The 26,471-nt window shown below is 35.8% G+C and overlaps 1 protein-coding gene across 1 annotated transcript in view; it reads right to left on the reverse strand.

The window, feature by feature from the left end:
• NBEAL1 (neurobeachin like 1) overlaps positions 1 to 26,471 on the reverse strand; it is a 184,638-nt gene that overhangs the window by 50,172 nt on the left and 107,995 nt on the right. The window contains exons 35-40 of the mRNA XM_088021587.1: positions 25,448 to 25,574; positions 13,732 to 13,880; positions 12,767 to 12,900; positions 11,067 to 11,168; positions 2,277 to 2,372; positions 1,750 to 1,874 (exon numbers count right to left, since the gene is read on the reverse strand). Of these exons, the coding sequence (XP_087877713.1) occupies positions 1,750 to 1,874; positions 2,277 to 2,372; positions 11,067 to 11,168; positions 12,767 to 12,900; positions 13,732 to 13,880; positions 25,448 to 25,574 (733 nt within the window). The remainder of the gene's footprint in view (positions 1 to 1,749; positions 1,875 to 2,276; positions 2,373 to 11,066; positions 11,169 to 12,766; positions 12,901 to 13,731; positions 13,881 to 25,447; positions 25,575 to 26,471) is intronic.

A 26,471-nucleotide genomic window follows, 5' to 3' on the forward strand; every position in this document is an offset into this window, starting at 1 on the left:
TTAATATTCATTATTTACATATTCATATCATCACACCAAGTTAATAAATGAAAAAAAATTATTCTTTTTTTTTTCCTGAAAGTAGTATCACTAGAAACAGGATTCTAGGATAGCTTCATATTATGCAATAATATATAGTCGCTGTAGATAAATTAGAAAACACAGAGAACCAAAAAAGGGGAAACTTAAAATCAAGCACAGAAATAATTAACATTAACATTCTGATGAATATCTGTCACTCTTAATGTATAAGTTAATACACAAATATATTTCAATATAAAAGTGCTATACATAATATATTGTTCACAACCTATTTTTTCATTTAATAATTTTCTATTTATGTCTTTCCAAATGACTGAGTAGTCTACTTTTTGACAGTACCTGGTATTTATAACAGTAACATATATAAATGTATGACAATTTAACTATTTCTTTAGTTTTAGAAACAAAGGGTTGTTTCTATTTTTCTGCTACTGTAAGCAGTGATAATGAGACATCCCTTTGTGGCCAAGGTAATGGAAGAAAATATGGAGGATCGGTCAAGAATTGTGGAAATGAATGCCTAACAAAGGAAAAAGAAGGTAGGATAGGAAGGAAGATGATGAATAGGAAGACCTAAAGCAGATAATAAGGAAAGGAGATATATATATATATATAGTGATTCTGTAAGCACTACCACTGTGTAATTGTTTTGAACGGTGGTTTGAATACTGATATCTGAATTAGTGGGTATAAAATCTGAGTAAGAACAGTTTTTTGGAGGAAATAAACACTAAATTTTTCAAACCAAAACAGTAATTAGTTCATTGAGTTGAGGCCAATTTCCTTTTACACAGAAATCATTAATATTTAGGGGAATAAAAGCTTTCAGGTCAAAGTCATCTGCATCTATGCAAAAACATATACTACTGAAATTTAAAACAATATTTCCTGTGGAAGATATTTTAAAAAGCTTGTTTTTTTGTTACTGTCAGTAAAGTTTGACTAATGGTAGTGAGGTAACATATACACAGCAGAATTCCACTAGTAAATCAAATCAAGTATCAAACACTACAAGAAGTCCTAAGATAGATTTGCAAATAAAATGAAAAAAAATGTACTACTCTCAAGTAAATCTACACTATTTGTTTGCAAAATAGTTTTTTGCCCTTATTATTAGAAGTCATAACTGACAATTCATCCACAATTTCACATGGAGAAAAAAGGGAAATTAAAATTAGATTACTTTTTACCTGTCAGCAGCTTGCTTTGAATAAAAAAAAAATTGTAAGGCATTCACAGGATCATAAATATAAAGAATTATAAAAATTCCTTTCCTTATTAAAAGATAGCAACTTTCTACACATTTCACTATATTTTATTTATTCACATTATTTGTGAATCATAGGTTAGTATTAATTTTATATCTACCAAAATATTGTATTAAATTAAGGGTATTTTTGCATGTTAGATTAGGAGATTAGTAAGTCTAAAGTATCTGGGAAGAAAAATTACCTTTCAGCACATACAAAGTGAAAAGATACTCTAAACAAAATCAATTGAAATTTGGCAAAGAAGTGAAATAAACAGACTATAGTTAAGATACTTGAGGGACAATGATATATTTTCAAGACATAGTGAAGGGATTATCAGACTATCGCTGTGCATTTAAGAAAAGTAACACCTGGTTGGCCATAGTAGAAATCAATGCAAATTCAAAATACCATCAAAAGTGATGGGTATCTTTCAAAAGGGATAAAAGGCACTTACTTTTCTCGCATGGCTTTGGCATTTTTATCATTAACTACCCCAATTGGTTTGGAAAGATCTCGAAATACAGATGGGTTATTAAGGTCCAACTCTTCTGACGTATAATCTTGTAAAATCCAGGGAAACTAAAAGAGCCACAATTTACAATTTAGACATTCCTTTCCAGAGAAGCTACTATCCCCATATGTAATATTAAATGTTTATCTAAAGACAAAAAGGGATAGTCTTTAAAAATATTTTTCCCTGTTTCAAATGTTTATTCATCTTCAGTTCCATAACCAGAAGCATTATTTCCTATAACTTCACTGGAATATTTTCAATGAAGTGGAAAAAAAAGCTTTTATTATTTAATTATTCTTCATGTTTATATACTTTTTGAAGATAGCATGTAGAAAATATACAAAAAGGAAAAACAGTTTTTGTATCTTTTTAAAAGATGAAAAATCATCTTACACATACACACACATTCTTGTGTATTATAAAACTGAAAGTCAATCCCATATTTATGAGATTTCTATAAAACTTACCACAGGATACTGTGCAAGGTCATTATAGGTTCGTCCTGCCATTGTATTTATTTGAATGAGGTAGTCAAAATTTGATATCTCTCTGTTCACCCATTTCTAGATAGTACAAAAAGCAAAATCCAAATTAACTTAAATTTTTAGAAGTTAGTAACTGTTATTGATAGTACTAACATAATCTTTTGTTCCCATAATCTTGATCATCTTACTAATAAAAGGAATGGGGCTTTTAAAAAAGGCTTAAACCAATAAACTTTTCCTAAATTTCCTTCCTTGTAAAAACTGATCTTTAGAAAAGGAAGAGAAAATTAAACATAAATCTTTTATTAGTCAAAAAATTCACAAGAATTCTTTTTTCCAATTAAGTTATTTTATTTAAATATCTTAAAAATGTCAATTTTAGGACTGTCCAACAATGAAAATTGTTTTATAAACTGAAATTTTCAGAAGAGCACATATTAAAAAAAAGCATCCTACTGTACTAAAATATCTATAAATTTTAAATAAATATTATCTTACCTAATCTCAGAGAACTGCCTTGCTAGAACAACAGTAGATGAGATTTTGCTATATTAGATATAAAATTTTCTGAAGAAAAACATAATCACTATTTTCTTTTAATCACTAGCCTGCTAATTACTCTACACAGTTTGGGTATGCTCAAGAATTTTGCTGACAGATTAATATTCACCTTTAAGTTTACTGTTTTGCCTTACACAAAAGATAAATTTATGGGAATGGTGAGGAATGAATTTATATATATATATATATATATATATTTTATAGAAAGCCCAATTAAAATTATTCTTGAGTGCTAACTTGAGAAGTACTTTAACAAATAAAATTTATTCCACAAAAAAACCAGAAAATGTATTCCATTAAATAAACCTTATTTCATAAACAATATGAAAGAATTGCTGATAGCTTTTGAACAAGAGCAACACTTAAGATTATGATTAAAGCATATATAAGAGGGAGGAGTGAGTCAGGAGGCAGAGACCTGAATTAGGAGACTACTGACAGTCCTGGAAAGCAAAAAAAACAATGGTCTTTCCTTGGATGTTGGTAGTAGAAATTCAAGATATATTGGGATATAGGTGAGGATAAAATATACAAGAGCATTAATTAGATTTGGCTAATAGATGAACTGATTTTTTTTTTTGACTTTTTTCCCCATGGGGTCTTTTGTATTTTCCCACTTTTTACCTCATGCATAGATTAATTTTATTATGGAAAAACCCAACAAACCCACCTGTTATATTTTAAAAAGATAAAATTATTAAAATAGAAGAATTTGTAAGATATGCCCATGAACCAAATGGTATGGGAGCTGGGGGACAGGGTACTGTTTTATTGAAACAGAAAGATTCAAAGATAACTCAAAAGATCAATTTGAGGGGGCGGAGCAAGATGGCGGAGGAGTAGCAGACCTGGATTTCTTCTGGTCTAAGGAATTCAGCTGAATAGGGATCAAACCATTCTGAACACCTAGGAACTCAACAGGAGATCGAAGATAAGAATAGTAACAACACTCTGAACAGAAAAGCGACCACTTTCTGGAAGGTAGGACTGCGGAGAAGTGAATCCGAGGTGATATTCGGGAGGACAGACGGCGGGGGGAGGGGGCCTCTGTTGGTGGCTTCTGACAAGTGATAGAGCCCCAGAGCACAAAAGCAGAACTTTTAGAAGTCGGCTCCGCTGAGGGACGTCGCTCCAGTGGCTAAGCGGGGGGTGGAACCTTCGCAGGACAGTGTGGTCTCAGAACCATCGGGGTCACAGAAAGACCGGGGTGCCTGAGTGTGGCAGAGCTCCCAGGTATCGGAGCGGGGAAGCCGGCTGCAGAGACGGAGCGGAGGCGCGGGCTCTCAGCTCAGGGTTGCCAAAAACTGTGATCTGCGGCCTAGTCGGGCCACTGCTCCTCCAGCAGGGACCCAACAAGCGGCCCAGCTGAGGAGACTCCCCTTCCTCCCCGGGGAGGAGCAGCGTGGAAGCGCACCGCAGGGATCTGCTGAGTTTGGAGACTCCACACGGGGTCAGGTGCCAGAGATAGAAGCGCTTGGTCACAGGCCGGGTGAGCACGGAGTGCGGCCAGAGACCGGGGAGACGGGAGTGACTGCTTTTCTCTGGGGGCGCACTGAAGAGCGGGGCCCCGAGTTCTCAGCTCCTCTGGGCGGAGATTGGGAGGCCACCATTTTCACCCTGGTCCTCCAAAGCTGTACCGAGAGCTTGCAGGGAACAAAAGCTCCTGAGAGCAAACCCCAGCAGCTTGCTTAGCCCGGACTCAAAAGGGCAGGGCAATTCCACCTCTGGCAAAGACATTTGGGAACCTCGGCAACAGGCCCCTCCCCCAGAAGATCAGCACGAACAGCCAGCAAGCCAAGACCAAGTTTACCGATCAAGGAGAACGGCAGAACTCCAGCGCTAGGGGAATACTGCGCATAGAATTCATGGCTTTTTTACCATAATTCATTAGTTTTTCAAAGTTAATTTTTTTAACTGTTTTTTTTTGAATTTTTCATTTTCCCTTTTTCAACCAACATCTTATCAATCCGTTTTTTTAAAAAAAACATTTTTTATTTTTCATTTTTAAAGTCATATTTTTATCTCTTCATAGTAGTTACCCTTATTTTTGGCATATATATATAAGTTGTTCTCTCTAAAATTTTGAGATACAATTTCTTCTAACAGATCAAAATATACCCTAAATCACTAGTGTATGGCTTTGTTCTAGTCTCCTGCCTGAGCACATTCTCTCCCTTTTTTTTCTTTTTTTAAAATCTTCTTTCTTTTTAAAAACAACTTATCTTATCAATTCCTTTTACAAAATCTTTTATAATTTTCATCTTTACAGTCATCTTCCATCCCTTCATTGTATCAACCCTTATTTTGTACATATGTCTTTCTTCCTTTAAAATTTTAGCAGGCACTTTTTTCTAACAGAACAAAATATGCCCAAAATCTAGTGTGTGGCACTGATCTATGCATTAGCCTGATCATATTTGATCATATTGTTTTTTTTTTGTTTTGTTCTGTTTTTGTTTGTTTTTATCTTTTTCTTTTTCCTTTTTTTTTCTCTCTTCTTTCTTTTCCTTTCTTGTCCCCTGGTTTCAGGCCTTTCCTGATTTGTATAGAGTATATTTGCTGGAGACGCTGTTAACCTGTTAGCATTCTGTTCTCTCATTCATCTATTCTCCTCTGGACAAAATGACAAGATGGAAAAAATCACCTCAGCAAAAAGAACAAGAGGTAGTACCGTCTGCCAGGGACCTACTCAATACTGACATTAGTACGATGTCGGACCTAGAGTTCAGAATCATGACTTTAAAGATACTAGCTGGGCTTGAAAAAAGTGTGGAAGTTATTGGAGAAACCCTTTCTGGAGAAATAAAAGAACTAAAATCTAACCAAGTCGAAATCAAAAAGGCTATTAATGAGGTGCAATCAAAAATGGAGGCACTAACTGCTAGCATAAATGAGGCAGAAGAGAGAATCAGCGATATAGAAGACCAAATGATGGAAAACAAAGAGGCTGAGAAAAAGAGAGAGAAACAACTACAGGATCACGAGGGCAGAATTCTAGAGGTAAGTGATACGATAAGACGAAACAACATTAGAATAATTGGGATCCCAGAAGAAGAAAGAGAGAGTGGGGCAGAAGGTATACTGGAGCAAATAACAGCAGAGAACTTCCCTAGTGTGGGGAAGGAAACAGGCATCAAAATCCAGGAGGCACAGAGAATCCCTCTCAAAATAAAAAAAAATAGGTCAACACCCCAACATCTAATAGTAAAACTTACGAGTCTCAGAGACAAAGAGAAAATCCTGAAAGCAGCTCGGGAGAAGAGATATGTAACCTACAATGGTAGAAACATTGGATTGGCAACAGACCTATCCACAGAGACCTGGCAGGCCAGAAAGGACTGGCATGATATCTTCAGAGCACTAAACGAGAAAAATATGCAGCCAAGAATACTATATCCAGCTAGGCTGTTATTGAAAATAGAAGGAGAGGGCGCCTGGGTGGCTCAGTCGGTTAAGCGTCTGCCTTCGGCTCGGGTCGTGATCCCGGGGTTCTGGGATCGAGTCCCGCATCGGGCTCCCTGCTCTGTGGGGAGCCTGCTTCTTCCTCTCCTCCCCGCTTGTGCTCTCTCACTATCTCTGTCTCTCTCTCTCAAATAAATAAAATCGAAAAAAAAAAAAAAAAGAAAATAGAAGGAGAGATAAAAAGCTTCCAGGACAAACAAAAACTAAAGGAATTTGCAAACACGAAACCAGCCCTCCAAGAAATATTGAAAGGGGTCCTCTAAGCAAAGAGAAAGCCTAAAAGCAGCATAGATCAGAAAGGAACACAGACAATATACAGTCACAGTCACCTTACAGGCAATACAATAGTACCCAAATCAAACCTTTCAATAGTTACCCTGAATGTAAATGGGCTAAATGCCCCAATCAAAAGACACAGGCTATCAGATTGGATTAAAAAACAAGACCCATCAATATGCTGTCTGCAAGAGACTCATTTTAGACCCAAAGACACCCCCTGATTGAAAGTGAGGGGGTGGAAAACCATTTACCATGCTAATGGACACCAAAAGAAAGCTGGGGTGGCAATCCTTATATCAGACAAATTAGATTTTAAACCAAAGACTCTAATAAGAGATGAGGAAGGACACTATATCCTACTTAAAGGGTCTATCCAACAAGAAGATCTAACAATTGTAAATATCTATGCCCCTAACATGGGAGCAGCCAATTATATAAAGGCAATTAATAACAAAAGCAAAGAAACACATTGACAACAATACAATAATAGTGGGGGACTTTAACACCCCCCTGACTGAAATGGACAGATCATCTAAGCAAAAGATCAACACGGAAATAAAGATTTTAAATGAAACATTGGACCAAATGGACTTCACAGACATATTCAGAACATTCCATCCCAAAGCAACAGAATACACATTCTTCTCTAGTGCCCATGGAACATTCTCCAGAACTGATCACATCCTAGGTCACAAATCAGGTCTCAACTGGTACCAAAAGACTGGGATCATTCCCTGCATATTTTCAGACCACAATGCTTTGAAACTAGAACTCAATCACAAGAGGAAAGTCGGAAAGAATTCAAATACATGGAGGCTAAAGAGCATCCTACTAAAGAATGAATGGGTCAACCAGGAAATTAAAGAAGAATTAAAAAAATTCATGGAAACCAATGAAAATGAAAACACAACTGTTCAAAATCTTTGGGGTACAGCAAAGGCAGTCCTGAGAGGAAAGTACATAGCAATACAAGCCTTTCTCAAGAAACAAGAAAGGTCTCAAATACACAACCTAACCCTACACCTAAAGGAGCTAGAGAAAAAACACCAAAAAAAGCCTAAAGCCAGCAGAAGAGAAATAATACAGATCAGAGCAGAGATCAATGAACTAGAAAACAAAAGAACAGTAGAACAGATCAACGAAACTAGGAGCTGGTTCTTTGAAAGAATTAAGAAGATTGATAAACCCCTGGCCAGACTTATCAAAAAGAAAAGAGAAATGACCCAAATCAACAAAATCATGAATGAAAGAGGAGAGATCACAACCAACACCAAAGAAATACAAACAATTATAAGAACATATTATGAGCAACTATATGCCAGCAAATTAGATTACCTGGAAGAAATGGGTGCATTCCTAGAGATGTATCAACTACCAAAACTGAACCAGGAAGAAATAGAAAATCTGAACAGACTATAACCACTAAGGAAATTGAAGCAGTCATCAAAAATCTCCCAACAACAAAAGCCCAGGGCCAGATGGCTTCCCAGGGGAATTCTATCAGACATTTAAAGAAGAATTAATACCTATTCTCCTGAAACTGTTCCAAAAAATAGAAATGGAAGGAAAACTTCCAAACTCATTTTATGAGGCCACCATTACCTTGATCCCAAAACCGGACAAAGACCCCATCAAAAAGGAGAATTACAGACCAATATCCTTGATGAACATGGATGCAAAAATTCTCACCAAAATACTAGCCAATAGGATCCAACAGTACATTAAAAGGATTATTCACCACGACCAAGTGGGATTTATCCCTGGGCTGCAAGGCTGGTTCAACATCTGCAAATCAATCAACGTGATACAATACATTAACAAAAGAAAGAACAAGAATCATATGATCCTTTCAATAGATGCAGAAAAACCATTTGACAAAGTACAGCATCCTTTCTTGATCAAAACTCTTCAGAGTATAGGGATAGAGGGTACATACCTCAATATCATAAAAGCCATCTATGAAAAACCTATAGTGAATATCATTCTCAATGGGGAAAAGCTGAGAGTTTTTTCCCTAAGGTCAGGAACGCGGCAGGGATGTCCACTATCACCACTGCTATTCAACATAGTATTAGAAGTCCTAGCCACAGCAATCAGACAACAAAAAGAAATCAAAGGCATCCAAATCGGCAAAGAGGAAGTCAAACGCTCACTCCTTGCAGATGATATGATACTGTATGTGGAGAACCCAAAAGACTCCACCCCAAAACTGCTAGAACTCATACAGGAATTCAGTAAAGTGGCAGGATATAAAATCAATGCACAGAAATCAGTGGCATTCCTATACACCAACAACAAGACAGAAGAGAGACAAATCAAGGAGTCGATCCCATTTACAACTGCACCCAAAACCATAAGATACCTAGGAATAAATTTAACCAAAGAGGCAAAGGATCTGTACTCAGAAAACTATACAATACTCATGAAAGAAATTGAAGAAGACACAAAGAAATGGAAAAACGTTCCATGCTCATGGATTGGAAGAACAAACATTGTGAAGATGTCAATGCTACCTAGAGCAATCTACACATTCACTGCAATCCGCATCAAAATACCATCCACCTTTTTCAAAGAAATGGAACAAATAATCCTAAAATTTGTATGGAACCAGAAGGGACCCCGAATAGCCAGAGGAATATTGAAAAAGAAAAGCAAAGCTGGCGGCATCACAATTCCGGACTTCCAGCTCTATTACAAAGCTGTCATCATCAAGACAGTATGGTACTGGCACAAAAACAGACACATAGATCAATGGAACAGAATAGAGAGCCCAGAAATAGACCCTCAACTCTATGGTCAACTAATCTTTGACAAAGCAGCAAAGAATGTCCAATGGAAAAAAGACAGTCTCTTCAACAAATGGTATTGGGAAAATTGGACAGCCACATGTAGAATGAAACTGGACCATTTCCTTACACACACACAAAAACAGACTCCAAATGGTTGAAAGACCTAAATGTGAGACAGGAGTCCATCAAAATCCTAAAGGAGAACACAGGCAGCAACCTCTTCGACCTCAGCTGCAGCAATTTCTTCCTAGAAACATCCCCAAAGGCAAGGGAAGCCAGGGCAAAAAATGAACTATTGGGATTTCATCAAGATAAAAAGCTTTTGCACAGCAAAAGAAACAGTCCACAAAACCAAAAGACAACCGACAGAATGGGAGAAAATATTTGCAAATGACATATCAGATAAAGGGCTAGTATCAAAAATCTATAAAGAACTTATTGAACTCAACATCCAAAGAACAAATAATCCAATCAAGAAATGGGCAGAAGACATGAACAGACATTTTTCCAAAGACATTTTCCAACAGACACATCCAAATGGCCAAGAGACACATGAAAAAGTGCTCAACATCGCTCGGCATCAGGGAAATCCAAATCAAAACCTCAATGAGATACCACCTCACACCAGTCAGAATGGCTCAAATTAACAAGTCAGGAAACGACAGATGTTGGCGGGGATGTGGAGAAAGGGGAACCCTCCTACACTGTTGGTGGGAATGCAAGCTGATGCAACCCCTCTGGAAAATGGTATGGAGGTTCCTCAAAAAGTTGAAAATAGAGCTACCATACGATCCAGCAACTGCACTACTGGGTATTTACCACAAAGATACAAATGTAGGGATCCGAAGGGGTACGTGCACCCCAATGTTTATAGCAGCAATGTCAATAGCCGAACTGTGGAAAGAGCCAAGATGTCCATCGACAGATGAATGGATAAAGAAGATGTGGTATATATACACAATGGAATATTATGCAGCCATCAAAAGGAATGAGATCTTGCCATTTGCAACGATGTGGATGGAACTGGAGGGTGTTATGCTGAGTGAAATAAGTCAATCAAAGAAAGACATGTATCATATGACCTCACTGATATGAGGAATTCTTAATCTCAGGAAACAAACTGAGGGTTGCTGGAGTGGTGAGGGGTGGGAGGGATTGAGTGGCTGGGTGATAGACATTGGGGAGGGTATGTGCTATGGTGAGCACTGTGAATTGTACAAGACTGATGAATCACAGATCTGTACTTCTGAAACAAATAATGCAATATATGTTAAGAAAAAAAAAAGAAGAAGAAGATAGCAGGAGGGGAAGAATGAAGGGGAGTAAGTTGGAGGGGGAGACGGACCATGAGAGACGATGGACTCTGAAAAACAAACTGAGGGTTCTAGAGGGGAGGGGGGTGGGGGGATGGGTTAGCCTAGTGATGGATATTAAAGAGGGCACATTCTGCGTGGAGCCCTGGGTGTTATGCACAAACAATGAATCATGGAACACTACATCAAAAACTAATGATGTAATGTATGGTGATTAACATAACAATAAAAAATTATTAAAAAAAAAGATCAATTTGAATGGAAGAATGGATGGAATAACCAAAATACAATAATCAGAAGAGGAAGTTTTAGGCAAAAGCCTGAAATACAATATGAACGTTAAAACAGTGACTGTTAAAATTTCCTACCTGTGTCAATCCTGATGCTTTGAATAATTCCTGTGGTGATCTGGTTCCATAACTATTTGGAGAATGAAGTGACAACAGTCTGCTATATACTTTGTTTCTAACCTATAAAAAACAGCATTTTACAGTTTAAAAATTGATCAAGACAAGCTGGGATAATGGCTTTTGTAACTACTTTACTGAAATATAATTCACATACCACAAAATTTACCCTTTTGAAGTATACAAATCAGTGGGCTTTTTCTGTATATTCAAAAGAGCTGTGCAAACATAAACATTATCTAACTCTGGAACATTTTCATCATCCTTGAAAGAAACTACATACTCACTAGCCATCACCCTCCAAAATTCTCACTCCCTCTCAACCCCTGATAACCACTAATCTACTTTCTGCCTCTACAAATTTGCCCATTCTGGACATTTCTCATAAATAGAGGATTATGGTTTTAACTAACTCTACTAGGTTTGGTGAAGTCAAGTCATATATTTTTTGAATAAGTTAGAGTGCATAATGGAATGATCAGCAGATACTGAATCAGAAAACTAGCTTGAGTACAGTTCAAATTTAGTCCTGTCATATACTAATCATATTGGCAAATCAATTAATTTACTGAGCTTCATTTGTACATTAAACATAATAATCTCTACCCTTACAGTTTTCTGAATTCTTCAAGGCTATACAAATGTAAAGTAATAAAATTCATCTTTGAACTTCAGTTTCCTCATCTATAAAAAAAGCAGTAACAGAATTTGCCACAGTGAATCTGAAGGTTGTTATGAAGATTAGAACCATATATAAATGTGCTTTAAAAAGTATAAAGTTATACAAATGTACAGTATTCAACAGAAGCATGGTTGGTTTAATTACATGACATACCTTCCTAAAAAACACAAGTTTTGTATATTCCTATGGGGAAATTTTAATAGTAAAAAAAGTATTCTTTTGTAAAAAAAACAGAAATGGCCTTTAAACGTCTGAACAAAATCATCTATAAGTAAACCTGGATCCTACAAATGAACAGAAACTTAGTTACTGACTGCTAATCCAGATTGTCTCAAAAGCAAATGAAAAAGATAGAACTGAATATTCAAAGGATTTTATTAGGAGAGATGCCTTGTGACAGAAAATGAAGAAAGAGCTAGGCAAGACTGGGAGAGCCATCAGAAAATTAGGCAAGTTTGACCCCAAGCGAGTAACAGAGGGAAGGAAGATTGGGGGCAAGCATCCCAAGTAACATGCTGAAGATACACAGGTATTGGTGGAGCTAGTATCTAGACCCAAGTAATCTGGCTTCAGGGGTAATCTCTTAACCACCTACACTATTCAAGAATTTACTCTATTCCCGGAATAAATACCTGCCCCATTATTATTTAACTGAACCCAACCCAATTTCATAAATCCCATCATATTATATATGTTGCATATTATTTCACAACTGGATACTGTGGGGCACATATTGGCTGACACCTCATATTTTACTGATTTATCTGCTCATATATGAAAACTGAAAACACCCTAAAAATACTCAAACATAAATCCCAATAAAATTCATTTACTACTTAGCTCCTAAGGCATATATTTTTTCCAATAATATTTTGACTTCACAAATGAGTAGAGTCCAAAGTTTCATTATAGCTCACCAGCTGGAAAATTACTTCAAGCTAACACTGTGGGGCTTCCAGAAAGGTAATATCTTACATACCTCTTTTTTGAAATTGAGAAAGTAGTTGGATTGGTCAACATGAAAAATCTCAAGAGCTGACCTCCTTAAATTGTAACGCCGCAGATGAATCTCTCGAACTTGAGAATGAGGCCACTTGAAATCAAAGCCTACTCCTGAAAACAGAAGAAATCTTGTGATGAAGGTACCATATGAAGTTACTCATGTTATGCAGAAAATATCTCCTAGTTCCTGACAAAAGAGGCACTTAGGGAAAAGGAATTAAATTCCTATTTCACAGAAATCATTTGTTAAATTTAGTGGATGTTTAAATGGTTTCTTTCTTTTGTTTTATTTTTTTTAAAGAGAGAGAGAGAGCACGCACATTGTGTGTGGTGGGGGGGTGGGTAGAGGGGCAAGGAGAGAGAGAATCTTAAGCAGTCTCCACACCCAGCATGGACCTGACTTGGGGCTCAATCTCAAAACCCTGAGATCATGACTTGAGCTGAAATCAAGAGTGGGATGCGTAAGTGTCTGAGCCACCCAGGAGCCCCTAAATGGTTTAAAACTAAAAAAAAAAAAAATTCTATAGCTATTCCACTTCCTTCTCATGAGAACAGAGAATAATCCTGATTATTATATCTCAAAAGCACTTTTCCTTTTCTCTTTATATTGGCATTCTAGATTTAAATATCCTTTTTATTTTCAGATAAAGGATTAGGTGAGAAGCTGATGGAAATAAATGTACAAATAAAATTAAGATTGCATTTTATAACAAGTTTACAGCAATCTCCTCTCACCAAACCTTTTAAAAAACATTAACAAAAAAAGCATTCCCTTTAATACAGTTGAAAAATAAAATGAATCCCATATTGACTTTCACTTTTCTCCTTTTAGATGACAGACCACAATTCCAGTCCTATCTTATTGTTTTCTTCTCATTAATATTTGATAAACTGGATACTTAACTATTGAACAACAGAAATTATTCCCCCAGAACTCCTCACCATCTTCTTTTTCAATGCTGCAATCATAGAAGTAAATGTGTTGAGTAGTGATTTCTAATTTGCCAGGAATTACATCAATTATTGTAATGAGTTCACAGTCTTCCGACAACACCAATTTTTCTTTTTGATCCTGTTCTTCTTTCTCATCACTGTAAAAACAAAAATCAACCAAACAAAAACCATCCAACAATGTATTCTGTATAAATGGAAAAGAGTATCAAGAAAGCATATTTGAATTACAAAAAAAAAATTTCACTGCATATTAAATTACTTAAATACTGTCCAAATGTTATTGCCCAATAACTTAGTTTCCAAAAAAAAAGTTTTACATTTTAATTGTATGTGACTCATTAAAAGAAAATATAGTGAATCTTTTAAGACTACTGGCAGAGAACAATTCAAACATGCAGCAGTACTAGTCATGTGATTTTAGTTATATTTGGGAGACATGAATTGAGCAGGGGAATATATCAATCTGTGAATAAAGGACTGCATCATTAGTGATGTTTTATAAATTATCAGAAGCACTAATTATGATTGATTCTTAAACTGTAAAATAAAACTTTTTTTTTTTTTTTGGACATAGAGAGAGACAGTGAGAGAGGGAACACAAACAGGGGGACTGGGAGAGGGAGAAGCAGGCCTCCCACCGAGCAGGGAGCCTGATGTGGGGCTCAATCCCAGGGCCCTGAGATCATGACACGAGCCAAAGGCAGTCGCTTAACCAACTGAGCCACCCAGGCACCCTAAAATAAGACTTTTCAAGAGTAACTAAATCTAGGTAATTTCCCCTAACAGTAGGACTGGGGATGATACAAAGAGTTACTACTGCAATACCTTACTTAGAGTGAAGCCACCTTATATTAAGAGAACTGTTATATTTTATTTTTATTGGGGAAGATAACAGGGAAGGGTGTGTCTTCTAGCGGCCTAGGTGACTTCGGACTGTCACATATAGAAATGGGAACTCCTACCACTCACAGAATGCTATTCAAGTAAATCTTTCAAGCCAGCTGCTTCCTGGTCCTAGGTATTTCACATCTGCCCCATTTCCAGGATAGCAATGACCAAGTCTAATTTTTCCCCCCAGTGGAGTTCCAGGAGGAAGCTCTACAAGTATCACCAGCCTAACTGGTGATATTGCAACCCACAACTTAAAGCTAAGCTGTAAAAAAAAAACATTAAAAATTAAGAATGTTTTCCTAAACAGTGAAATTCCAATATTTACAGTGATGAAATAGAGATATAAGTGACTTAAAAGAGTAAATAGTCTGAAAGTTATTTATATTTTATAAAAGAAAGGGTTTGGTTTTTTAGTTTGTAATTAATGAGACTGGCATATTCACTGAATTCACCAGTCATTAAAGTAAAAAAAAAAATTCGTTTTAAAAGGTTGACTAAATAATCTACCAAAGATAGCACCCTATATAATTAACCCTACCCAGTTCCCTGAAAATTATCAAGGAAATCTTAAAAATTATCAAAATTATATGAACTTGTTTATGCTAACAAAGTATACTATTGAACCTGGTCAATTTGTAATACTAAAATTAAGTTCCCAAGAAATATATGCCAAATGTAGTTTATCATCCATAAAAAAGTAATGTTCAGAATAAATTATATATTTGGGTCTTAACTACTCATTTTTGGCTGAAGGTGAGGCTTTATCAGAGAAAGTAAAAATCAGGGAGATGTGTAAATCATGAAATTGGAACACATTCCCTAAAGCACACACAGTTCCACTGGCAAAGAACGGCAATCTTCTGGAACAAGGGGTTTAAATACAACCAAATAACTGATTACTGGCTGACCACCAAGCTATACTAACTTTAAAAGGCCAGCCTTTTATTTTAAAAACAGACTTTTTAAAGTTGTTAAAAACAACTTTTTGTTGTTTTTGTTTAAAAACAAAACAAAGTAAAACAAAAACCCATTCCATGGAGTACAGACATCACTGGCAACAGGCAGCAGGTAAGATATACTCCACAGAATTAGTCCAGGAAAGTCGCTAAACAAAAATACCACCACAATAACCACCATCAAGGAAGGGGATCAGAAACCAGAGTGGTTACAATTTATTATCTAAAATGCACAGTTTTCACGAAAATTATAAAACAGTAAAGTATGGGCCATAAAGACAAAAGCAGTAAAAAGAAACTGTTATTGGGGGACCATAGATGTTAAACTTAGCAGACAAAGACTGTAAAGTAGCTATCATTAATACATTAAAAGAACTAAAGGAAACCATGTTTAAAGAACTAAAGTACATTATAGCAACAAAGCCTAGTCAAATAAGAGATTGCAAATTACGAGACAGAAATTACATACATATCTGTAAAAAAAGAAGCACATGGAAAATCATTGAATCAAAAGCATAATAACTAAATGAAAAATTCACCAGAAGGACACAATAGCATATCTGAACTTGCAGAAGAAAGACCCAGGACTCTTGGCGACAGTTCAAAACAAACTGTCCAATCTGAAGCACACAAAGCAGGATGAAAACACCTCAAAGGTTACCATCATGGGAAACAAAATGTTTTATAAAGGGACTCCCAGAAGGAGAAGACAGAGAAAAAGGGCCAAACATATATATTTGAAGGAATAATGCCTGACAACTTCCCAAATTATAATAATAATAATAATAATCTACACATCCAGGAAGATCTTATGAATATCCAAAGAAATCTATCTACACATGGACATAAAGCCAAGGTGTTGAAAGGCATGGACAAAAAATACAACAATACAGGACACTAAAAGGTAATGGTATGACATATTCAAAATGCTGAAAGGAAAAAAAAAAAACTTGTCCACTAAGAATTGTATATCCCACAAAACTATCCATTAAAAAAGAAAGTAACGGTTCTCAGGCAACTGGATAATCACATTAAAAAAAAGAATGAATGTGGACTCCCACATCATACCACATATAAAAATTAACTAAAAATGGATCAAAAACCTAAATGTAAGAGACAATATATAAAACTTCTAGAAAATGTAAAACTTTTGTGCATCAACAAAATGAAGGAAAACATATTCAAGGGAGAACATTTTTGCAATCACACATCAGATAAGGCATTTGTATCTAGAATAAAGAACTAATATAACTTAATAACTAAAAGATAACCCAATTAAAAAATGAGCAAAGGATCTGCATAAATATTTATATATTTATAAATATATAAAAAGATATATAAACAGTAAGTAAATACATGAAAAGATGCTCAGCATCATTAGTCATTAGGAAAATGCAAATAAAATCACAAGGTACCATTTAAAATCAGATAGTATAATAAGTAAACACACAGAATACAAAAGTTGGGGTAGATGTGGAAAAATTTAAACCCCGGAACGTTAAATGGTGTAGTCATTGTGAAAACAATTTTATAATTCCTTAAATAAACATAGAATTACTATATGACTAACAAATTCATTCCTAGGTATATACCCAATATAACTGAAAACATATGTTGACACAAAGATTTGTATATGAATATTCATGAAGTATTATTTATAATAGCCAAAAAGTAGAAATAACTATATGTCCATCAATTGATGAATAAACAAAAGTGGTATATCCATATGACAGAATATTATTCAACCATAAAAAGGAATAAAGCACAGTGAACATGCTCCTCTATGAATGAGCCTTGAAAACATTATCCTGAATGAAATGAGGACACAAAAGGCCACATATTTTAAGAAATAAATAAAATGTCAAAAACAGGCAAATCCAATAAAGACAGAAAGCAGATTAGTGGTTTCCAGGGGATGTATAAAGGGGAAAATTGGGAGTGACTACTAAAAAGCATACGATTTCCTTTCAGAATGACGGACATGTTCTGGAATTAGTGGTAATGTTCACTCTGTGAATATACTAAAACCCATGGAACAGTACAGTTTAACCTAGTAAATTTTATATTATATGAATCTTAATTTTCAAAAAATAGAACTCTATTTTTTAAAAAGAATCCAAAATGAAAGCAAAAATAAAGACTTCCACAGATAACAAAGACTGAGAGAATATGTGGCTATCAGACCTTCCTTATAAGAAAACAAAAGAAGTCCTTCAGGCTGAAAGGAGATGACACCAGATGTAATCTGAATGTTCACAGAGAAACAGTATATAAGTATGGTAATTATCTTCCCTTAACTAATTTAGACACGTGCATAAAACAGTAACTATTAAACTATTGTTGGGAGAAGAGTCCAAGATGGTGGAGGAGTAGGAGAACTTAATTTTTGTCTGGTCCCAGGAATTCAGCTAGATAGCTACTAAATCATTCTGAACACCTCTGAACTCAACCAGAGATGTAAGAAGAGAATTGCGGCAATTTTACAAATAGAAAAGCGACCACTTTCTGCAAGAATGACAAGATGGAAAAACTCACCTCAAAAAAGAGAACAAGAGGCAGTACTGACTGCCAGGGACCTAAATCAGTATGGACATAAGTGAGATGTCAGAACTAGACTTCAGAATAATGATTATAAAGATACTAGCTGGGCTTGAAAAAAGCATAGAAGACACTAAAAAATCCCTTTCTGGAGAAATAAAAGAACCAAAATCTAACCAAGTCGAAATCAAACAGGCTCTTAATGAAATGCAATAAAAAATGGAAGCTTTAATTGCTAGGATAAACGAGGCAGAAGAGAGAATTAGTGATATAGGAGACAAAATGATGGAGAATAAAGAAGCTGAGAAAAAGAGAGATAAACAATTGGATCATGAGGGGAGAATCTGAGGGATAAGCAATACCAAGGAGCAATACAATATTAGAATAAATGGGATCCCAGAAAAAGATGGGGGCGGGGCAAAAGGTATACTGGAACAAATTATAGCTGAGAACTTCCCTAATCTGGGGAAGGAAACAGACATTCAAGTCCAGGAGGCACAGAGAATACCCCTCTAAATCAATAAAAATGGGTCAACACCCCAACATATAGTAGTGAACCTTGCAAAACTCAGAGACAAAGAGAAAATCCTGAAAGGAGCTAGGGATAAGAGGTCCATAATCTTCAAGGGTAGAGCACTGGGTGTTATACACAACTAATGAATCACTGAACACTACATCAAAAACTAATGATGTACTATACAGTGGCTAATTGAACATAATTAAAAAAACTAATGACAAACCCAAATTAAAATTTAAAAAAAAACCTACAAGGGTAGAAACATTAGACTGGCAGCTGACGTATCCACAGACACCTGGTAGGCTAGAAAGGACTGGCATGATATATTCAGGGTTCTAAATGAGAAAAATATGCAGCCAAGAATACGTTATCCAACAAGGCTATCATTCAAAACAGGAGATAAAAAGCTTCCAGGACAAACAGAAGCCAAAAGAATTTGTGATCACTGAACCAGCCCTGCAAGAAATATTAAAGGGGATCCTTAAAGCAAAGACAGAGCCCAAAAGTAACACAGAACCAGACAATATCCAGAAACAGTGACTTTATAGGTAATACAATGACACTAAATTCATATCTTTCAATAGTTACTTTGAATGTAAATGGGCTAAATGCCCTGAATCAAAAGACACAGGGAATCATACTGGATAAAAAAGCAAGACCCATCAATATGCTATCTGCAAGAGACTCATTTTAGACCCAAAGACAACACAGATTGAAAACGAGGGGATGGAAAACCATTTACCATGCTAATGAACATCAAAAGAATGCTGGGGAAACACTCCTTATATCAGACAAATTAGATTTTAAACCAAAGACTGTAATAAGAGATGAGGAAGGACACTATATCATAATTAAAGGGTCTATCCAACAAGAAGATCTAACAATTGTAAATATTTATGCCCCACAACATGGGAGCAGCCAATTATATAAGCCAATTAATAACAAAATTAAATAAATACAATAATAGTAGGGGACTTAAACACCCCACTTACTGCAATGGGGTGATCATCTAAGCAGAAGATCAACAAAGAAACAAGGGCTTTGAATGACACACTGGATCAGATGGAATTCACAGATATATTCAGAGCATTCCATCCTAATGCAAGAGAATACACATTCTTCTCTAGTGCCCATGGAACATTCTCCAGAATAGATCACATCCTGGGTCACAAATCAGGTCTCCACCAGTGCCAAAAGACTGGGATCATTCCCTGCATATTTTTGGGCCACAATGCCTTGAAACTTCAACTTAATCACAAGAGGAAATTTGGAAAGAACTCAAATACGTGGCAGTTAAAGCATCCTACTAAAGAATGAATGGGTCAACCAGGCAATTAAAGAATTTTAAAAATTAATGGAAACAAATGAAAATGAAAACATAACTGTTCAAAATCTTTGGAATGCAGCAAAGGCAGTGCTAAGAGGGAAATACAAGCCTTTCTCAAGAAACAAGAAAGGCCTCAAATACATAACCTAACCTTATACCTAAAGGAGCTGGAGAAGAACAGCAAATAAAGGCTAAACCGAGCAGAAGGGAATTAATGAAAATTAAAGCAGAAATCAATGAAACAGGAACCAAAAGAACAGGAGAACAGATCAACGAACTAGGAGGTGGTTCTTTGAAAGAATTAATAAGATCAATAAACCCCCGGGCAGACTTATCAAAAAGAGAAAGAACCCAAATAAATAAAATCATGAATGAAAGAGGAGAGATCACAACCAACACCAAAGAAATACAAATATTATAAGAGATTATAATCAATTATATGACAACAAATTAGACAATCTGGAAGAAATGGATACATTCCTAGAGACGTATAAACTACCAAAACTGAAACTGGAAGAAAGAGAAAACCTAAACAGACCCATGACCAGCAAGGAAACTGAAGAGGAATCAAAAATCTCGCAACAAACAAGAGCCCAGGGCCAGATGGCTTCCTAGGGGAATCCTACCAAACATTTAAGAAAAATTAATATCTATTCCTCTGAAGCTGTTTCAAAAGAATATAAATGGAAGGAAACTTCCAAACTCTTTCTATGAGGCCAGCATTACCTTGATCCCAAAGCCAGACAGAGACCCCACCAAATAAGGAGAATTACAAACCAATATCCCTGATGAACAAGGAATTCTCAACAAGATACCAGCCAATAGGATCCAACAGTACATTAAAAGGATTATTCACCATGACCAAGTGGGATTTATTCCTGGGCTGCAAGGGTGGTTCAACATCTGCAAATCAATGTGCTACAATACATTAATAAAAGAAAGAACAAGAACCATATGATACTCTCAATAGATGCAGAAAAAGCATTTGACAAAGTACAGCATCCATTCTTGATTAAAACTCTTCACAGTGTAGGGACAGAGGGAACATACCTCAAGATCATAAAAGCCATATACAAAATGCCCACAGCAAATATCGCACTCAATGGGGAAATATTGAGAGTTCTTCTCCTAAGGTCAGGAACATGACAGGAATGTCCACTATCACCACTGTTATTCAACACAGTATTAGAAATCCTAGCCTCACAAAGAAACACATTGACAATAATAGTACGGGACTTTACCACCCCCCTCACTGAAATGGATAGATCATCTAAGCAAAAGATCAACACGGAAATAAAGGCTTTAGATAAAACACTGGACCAGAGGAACTTCCCAGATATATTCAGAACATTCCATTCCAAAGCAACAGGATACACATTCTTCTCTAGTGCCCATGGAACATTCTCCAGAATAAATCACATCCTGGGTCACAAATCAAGTTTCAACTGGTACCAAAAGATTGGGATCATTCCTGCATATTTTCGGACCACAATGCTTTGAAACTAGAACTCAATCACAAGAGGAAAGTCACAAAGAACTCAAATACATGGAGGCTAAAGAGCACCCTATTAAAGAATGAATGGGTCAACCAGGAAATTAAAGAAGAATTAAAAAAACTCATGGAAACAAATGAAAATGAAAACACACTGTTCAAAATCTTTGGGATGCAGCAAAGGCGGTCCCAAGAGGAATGTATATAATCAAGCCTTTCTCAAGAAACAAGAAAGGTCTCAAATACACAACTTAACACTACACCTAAAGGAGCTGGAGAAAGAACAGCAAATAAAGCCTAAACCCAGCAGGAGAAGAGCAATAATAGAGATTAGACCAGAAATCAATGGACTAGAAACCAAAAGAACAGAACAGATCAATGAAACTAGGAGCTGGTTCTTTGAAAGAATTAACAAGATTGATAAACCCCTGGCCAGACTTATCAAAAAGAAAAGAGAAAGAACCCAAATAAATAAAATCATGAATGAAAGAGGAGAGATCACAATCAACACCAAAGAAATACAGTTAAAAGAATATATTATAAGCAACTATATGCCTGCAAATTAGATAATCTGGAAGAAATGGATACATTCCTAGAGATGTATAAACTAACAAAACCGAACCAGGAAGAAATAGAAAATCTGAACAGACCCATAACCACTAAGGAAATTGAAGCAGTAACGAAAAATCTCCCAACAAACAAGAACCCAGGGCCAAATGTCTTCCAAGGGGAATTCTACCAAACATTTAAAGGAGAATTAATACCTGTTCTTCTGAAACTGTTCCAAAAAATAGAAATGGAAGGAAAACTTTCAAACTCATTTTATGAGGCCAGCATTACTTTGATCCCAAAACGAGAGAAAGACCCCATCAAAAAGGAGAACTACAGACCAATATCCCTGATGAACATGGATGCAAAAATTCTCACCAAAATACTAGCCAATAGGATCCAACAGTACATTAAAAGGATTATTCACCACGACGAAGTGGGATTTATCCCTGGGCTGCAAGGTTGGTTCAACATCCGCAAATCAATCAATGTGATACAATACACTAATAAAAGAAAGGGTAAGAACCATATGATCCTCTCAATAGATGCAGAAAAAGCATTTGACAAAGTACAGCATCCATTCTTCTCTTCACAGTGTAGGGATAGAGGGTACACACCTCAATATCATAAAAGCCATCTATGAAAAACACAAAGCAAATATCATTCTCAATGGGGAAACACTGAGAGCTTTTCCCCTAAGGTCAGGAACACGGCAGGGATGTCCACTATCACCACTGCTATTCAACATGGTACTAGAAGTCCTAGCCACAGCAATCAGACAACAAAAAGAAATAAAAGGCATCTGAATCAGCAAAGAAGTTAAACTCTCACTTTTTGCAGATGGTATGATACTTTATGTGGAAAACCCCAAAGACTCCACCCCGAAATTGCTAGAACTCATACAGGAATTCAGTAAAGTGGCAGGATATAAAATCAATGCACAGAAATCAGTGGCATTCCTATACACCAACAACAAGACAGAAGAAAGAGAAATTAAGGAGTCGATCCCATTTACAATTGCACCCAAAACCATAAGATACCTAGGAATAAATATAACCAAAGAGGCAAAGAATCTGTACTCAGAAAACTATAGAATACTCATGAAAGAAATTGAGGAAGACACAAAGAAGTGGAAAAACGTTCCATGCGCATGGATTGGTAAGAACAAATATTGTGAAAACGTCTATGCTACCTAGAGCAATCTACACATGTAAAGCAATCCCGACCAAAATACCATCAACTTTTTTCAAAGAAATGGAACAAATAATCCTAAAATTTGTATGGAACCAGAAAAGACCCCAAATAGCCAAAGGAATATTGAAAAAGAAAACCAAAGCTGGTGACATCACAATTCTGGACTTCAAGTTCTATTACAAAGCTGTAATCATCAAGACAGTATGGTACTGGCAAAAAAGCAGACACACAGATCAATGGAACAGAATAGAGAGCCCAGAAATGGACCCTCAACTCTATGGTCAACTCATCTTTGACAAAGCAGGAAAGAATAACCAGTGGAAAAAAGACAATCTCTTCAACAAATGGTGTTGGGAAAATAGGACAGCCACATGCAGAAGAATGAAACTGGACCAGGTTTTTACACCACCCACAAAAATAAATTCAAAATGGAAGAAAGACCTAAATGTGAGACAGGAATCCATCAGATTCCTAGAGAACACAGGCAGCAACCTCTGTGACCTTGGCTGCAGCAACTTCCTGCTAGACAGGTCCTCCAAAGGCAAGGGAAACAAAGGTAAAAATGAAAATTGGGACTTCATCAAGATAAAAAGCTTTTGCATAGCAAAAGAAACAAAACCAAAAGACAACAGACAGAATGGAAAAGATATTTGCAAATTTCTTATCAGATAAAGGGCTAGTATCCAAAACCTATAAAGAACTTATTAAATTCAACACCCGAAGAACAAATAATCCAATCAAGAAATGGGGAGTACAGACATTTCTCCAAAGAAGACATCAAAATGGCCAATAGACACATGAAAAAGTGTACAACGTCACTTGGCATCAGAGAAATACAAATCGAAACCACAATGAGGTACCACCTCACACTGGGCAGAATGGCTATAGGTCAGGAAATGACAGATGTTGGCAAAGATGTGGAGAAAGAGGAACTCTCCTACACTGTTGGTGGGAATGCAAACTGGTGCAGCCACTCTGGAAAACGGTATGGAGGTTCCTCAAGAAATTGAAAATGGAGGTACTTACAACCCAGCAATTACACTACTAGGTACTGGGGTAACCCAAAGATAGAAATGTAGTGATCCAAAGGGGCACCTGCACCCCAATGTTTATAGCAGCAATGTCTACCATAGCCAAACTATGGAAAGAACCCAGATGTCCATCAACTGATGGATGGAACTAATGATGTACTGTATGGTGACTAACCTAACATAATAAAAAAAAATTAATTAATCAAAAAAACCCCAAAACACTTAATTAATTAATTAAAAAAAATCCACCAAAACCATCAAAAAAAAAATCTTGCCATTTGCAATGACATGGATGGAACTAGAGGGTATTATGCTAAGCAAAATAAGTCAGTCAGAGAAAGACAAATACCATATGATTTCACTCATATGTGGATATTAAGAAACAAGGCAGATGAACATAGGGGAAGGGAAGGAAAAATAAAATAAGATAAAAACAGAGAGGGAAACAAACCATAAGAGACTCTTAACTACAGGGAACAAACTGAGGGTTGTTGGAGGGGAGGTTAGTGGGGGGATGATGTAACTGGGTGATGGGCAATTAAGGAAGGCATGTGATGTAATGAGCACTGTGTATTATATAACACTGATGGATCTCTGAACTCTACCTTTGAAACTAATACTACACTATATGTTAATTAATTGAATTTAAATTTAAAAATAAAATAAAAAAATAAACTGTATTTTTGGGGTTAAAACATATGAAAGCCTGTATTGATGACAATAATAACAAAAAAGAGAGATAAGGAAATCAGTATATTTTCTGTTAATACTGATAGACACCTAACATCTGATACAGCAGTAACAGATGGATTCTGGAAATATAGTTGACCCTTGAATAATGCAGGGGTTACTGGCACTGAACCCTGTGTGGTCAAAAATCCATGAATAAATCTGACTCCCTAAAACTTTAACTATTAATAGCCTATCGTTGACCAGAAGCCTTACCAATAATATACACAGTCAATTAATACATATTGTATTCTTACGGTAAGCTAGAGAAAATATTTTTAAGAAAATTATTCAGAAGAGAATATATAGTACTATACTGTATTTACTGAAATAAAGTGTAAATAAGTGGGCCCATGCAGTTCAAACCTTTATTATTCAAGGGTCAATGTACTTAGGATTATAAGCAAACATCTTCCACATTTTATAACCCCATTTTTCAGAACAAAATAATTTTTAATTCCTTTAAATACTGATACATACATATTTACTCTGGCTGTTAAGTCTTCTTCAGGAAGGTCTAATTTATCCTCCTCCATATTGCTAACTTTTACTTGTTTCACTACTTCCAAAAGCAATGAATCACTGGAAGGCTGTGAGTGTTGGACGCCTGTTTAAATAAATACAAAATATCTATTAAACACGGTAAAAAAAAATAACCTCATTACAGTCCTTCTGTAATTTCTGACTGTTAATTACATCATCATCATAATGTGTATTTTAAGTAAAGGAGAAGGATAGGGGAATTGGGTGAAGGGAGTCAAAAGGTATAAACTTCCAGTTGTAAGATAATTAAGTATTGGGGATGTAATGTGCATGATGACTAGTTAACAATGCTATATGGCATATTTGAAAGTTGCTAAGAGAGTAGATCCTAAAAGTTCTCATCATAAGGGAGAAAAAAATTTTGTAACTATATGATGTGATGGTTAACTGTACATTACTGTAATCATTTTATAATATGTGCATATCTCAGGTCATTATGCTCTACACCTTATACAGTACTGTATGTCAATTATATCTTAATAAAACTGGAAAAAACTAAGAAGGACATAAAGTTGTCTAAGATAAAAAAGCAATTTACAGGGCCCCTGAGTGACTAAGTTGGTTTTGCATCTGACTCTTGGTTTCAGCTCAGGTGGAGTTGTGGGATTGAGCACTATGTGGGGCTCTGTGCTCAGAGTGGAGTGTGCTTGGGATTCTCTCTCTCTCCCTCTGCTCTTCACTACAGAATAGTTTTTATACATGATTTAAAATAATCTAGGTTGTTTGTGATCTTAAAAACTATTACATGTATAATAAAAGGAATAAATGTTTTAAAAATACGTTATCTATTTTAATGATGGTATTATTTATATTTAAAAATGGGCCATGTAATCTCTTTAATCTAATTTAATTCTAAAGCATGCCAAAAAGTTATAGAAAGAATTATCCTCACTGTATTAATTTAACAGAACTATTTTGACTTTGTATTTGTACTAAGGAAATATTAAGAAAGAAGATGACA

The sequence above is a fragment of the Eumetopias jubatus genome, unplaced genomic scaffold (assembly GCF_037043125.1).
Source record: "Eumetopias jubatus isolate StellerSeaLion01/CBP00866 unplaced genomic scaffold, mEumJub1_p1.0 scaffold_3, whole genome shotgun sequence".
In the NCBI taxonomy this organism is placed as follows: domain Eukaryota; kingdom Metazoa; phylum Chordata; class Mammalia; order Carnivora; family Otariidae; genus Eumetopias; species Eumetopias jubatus.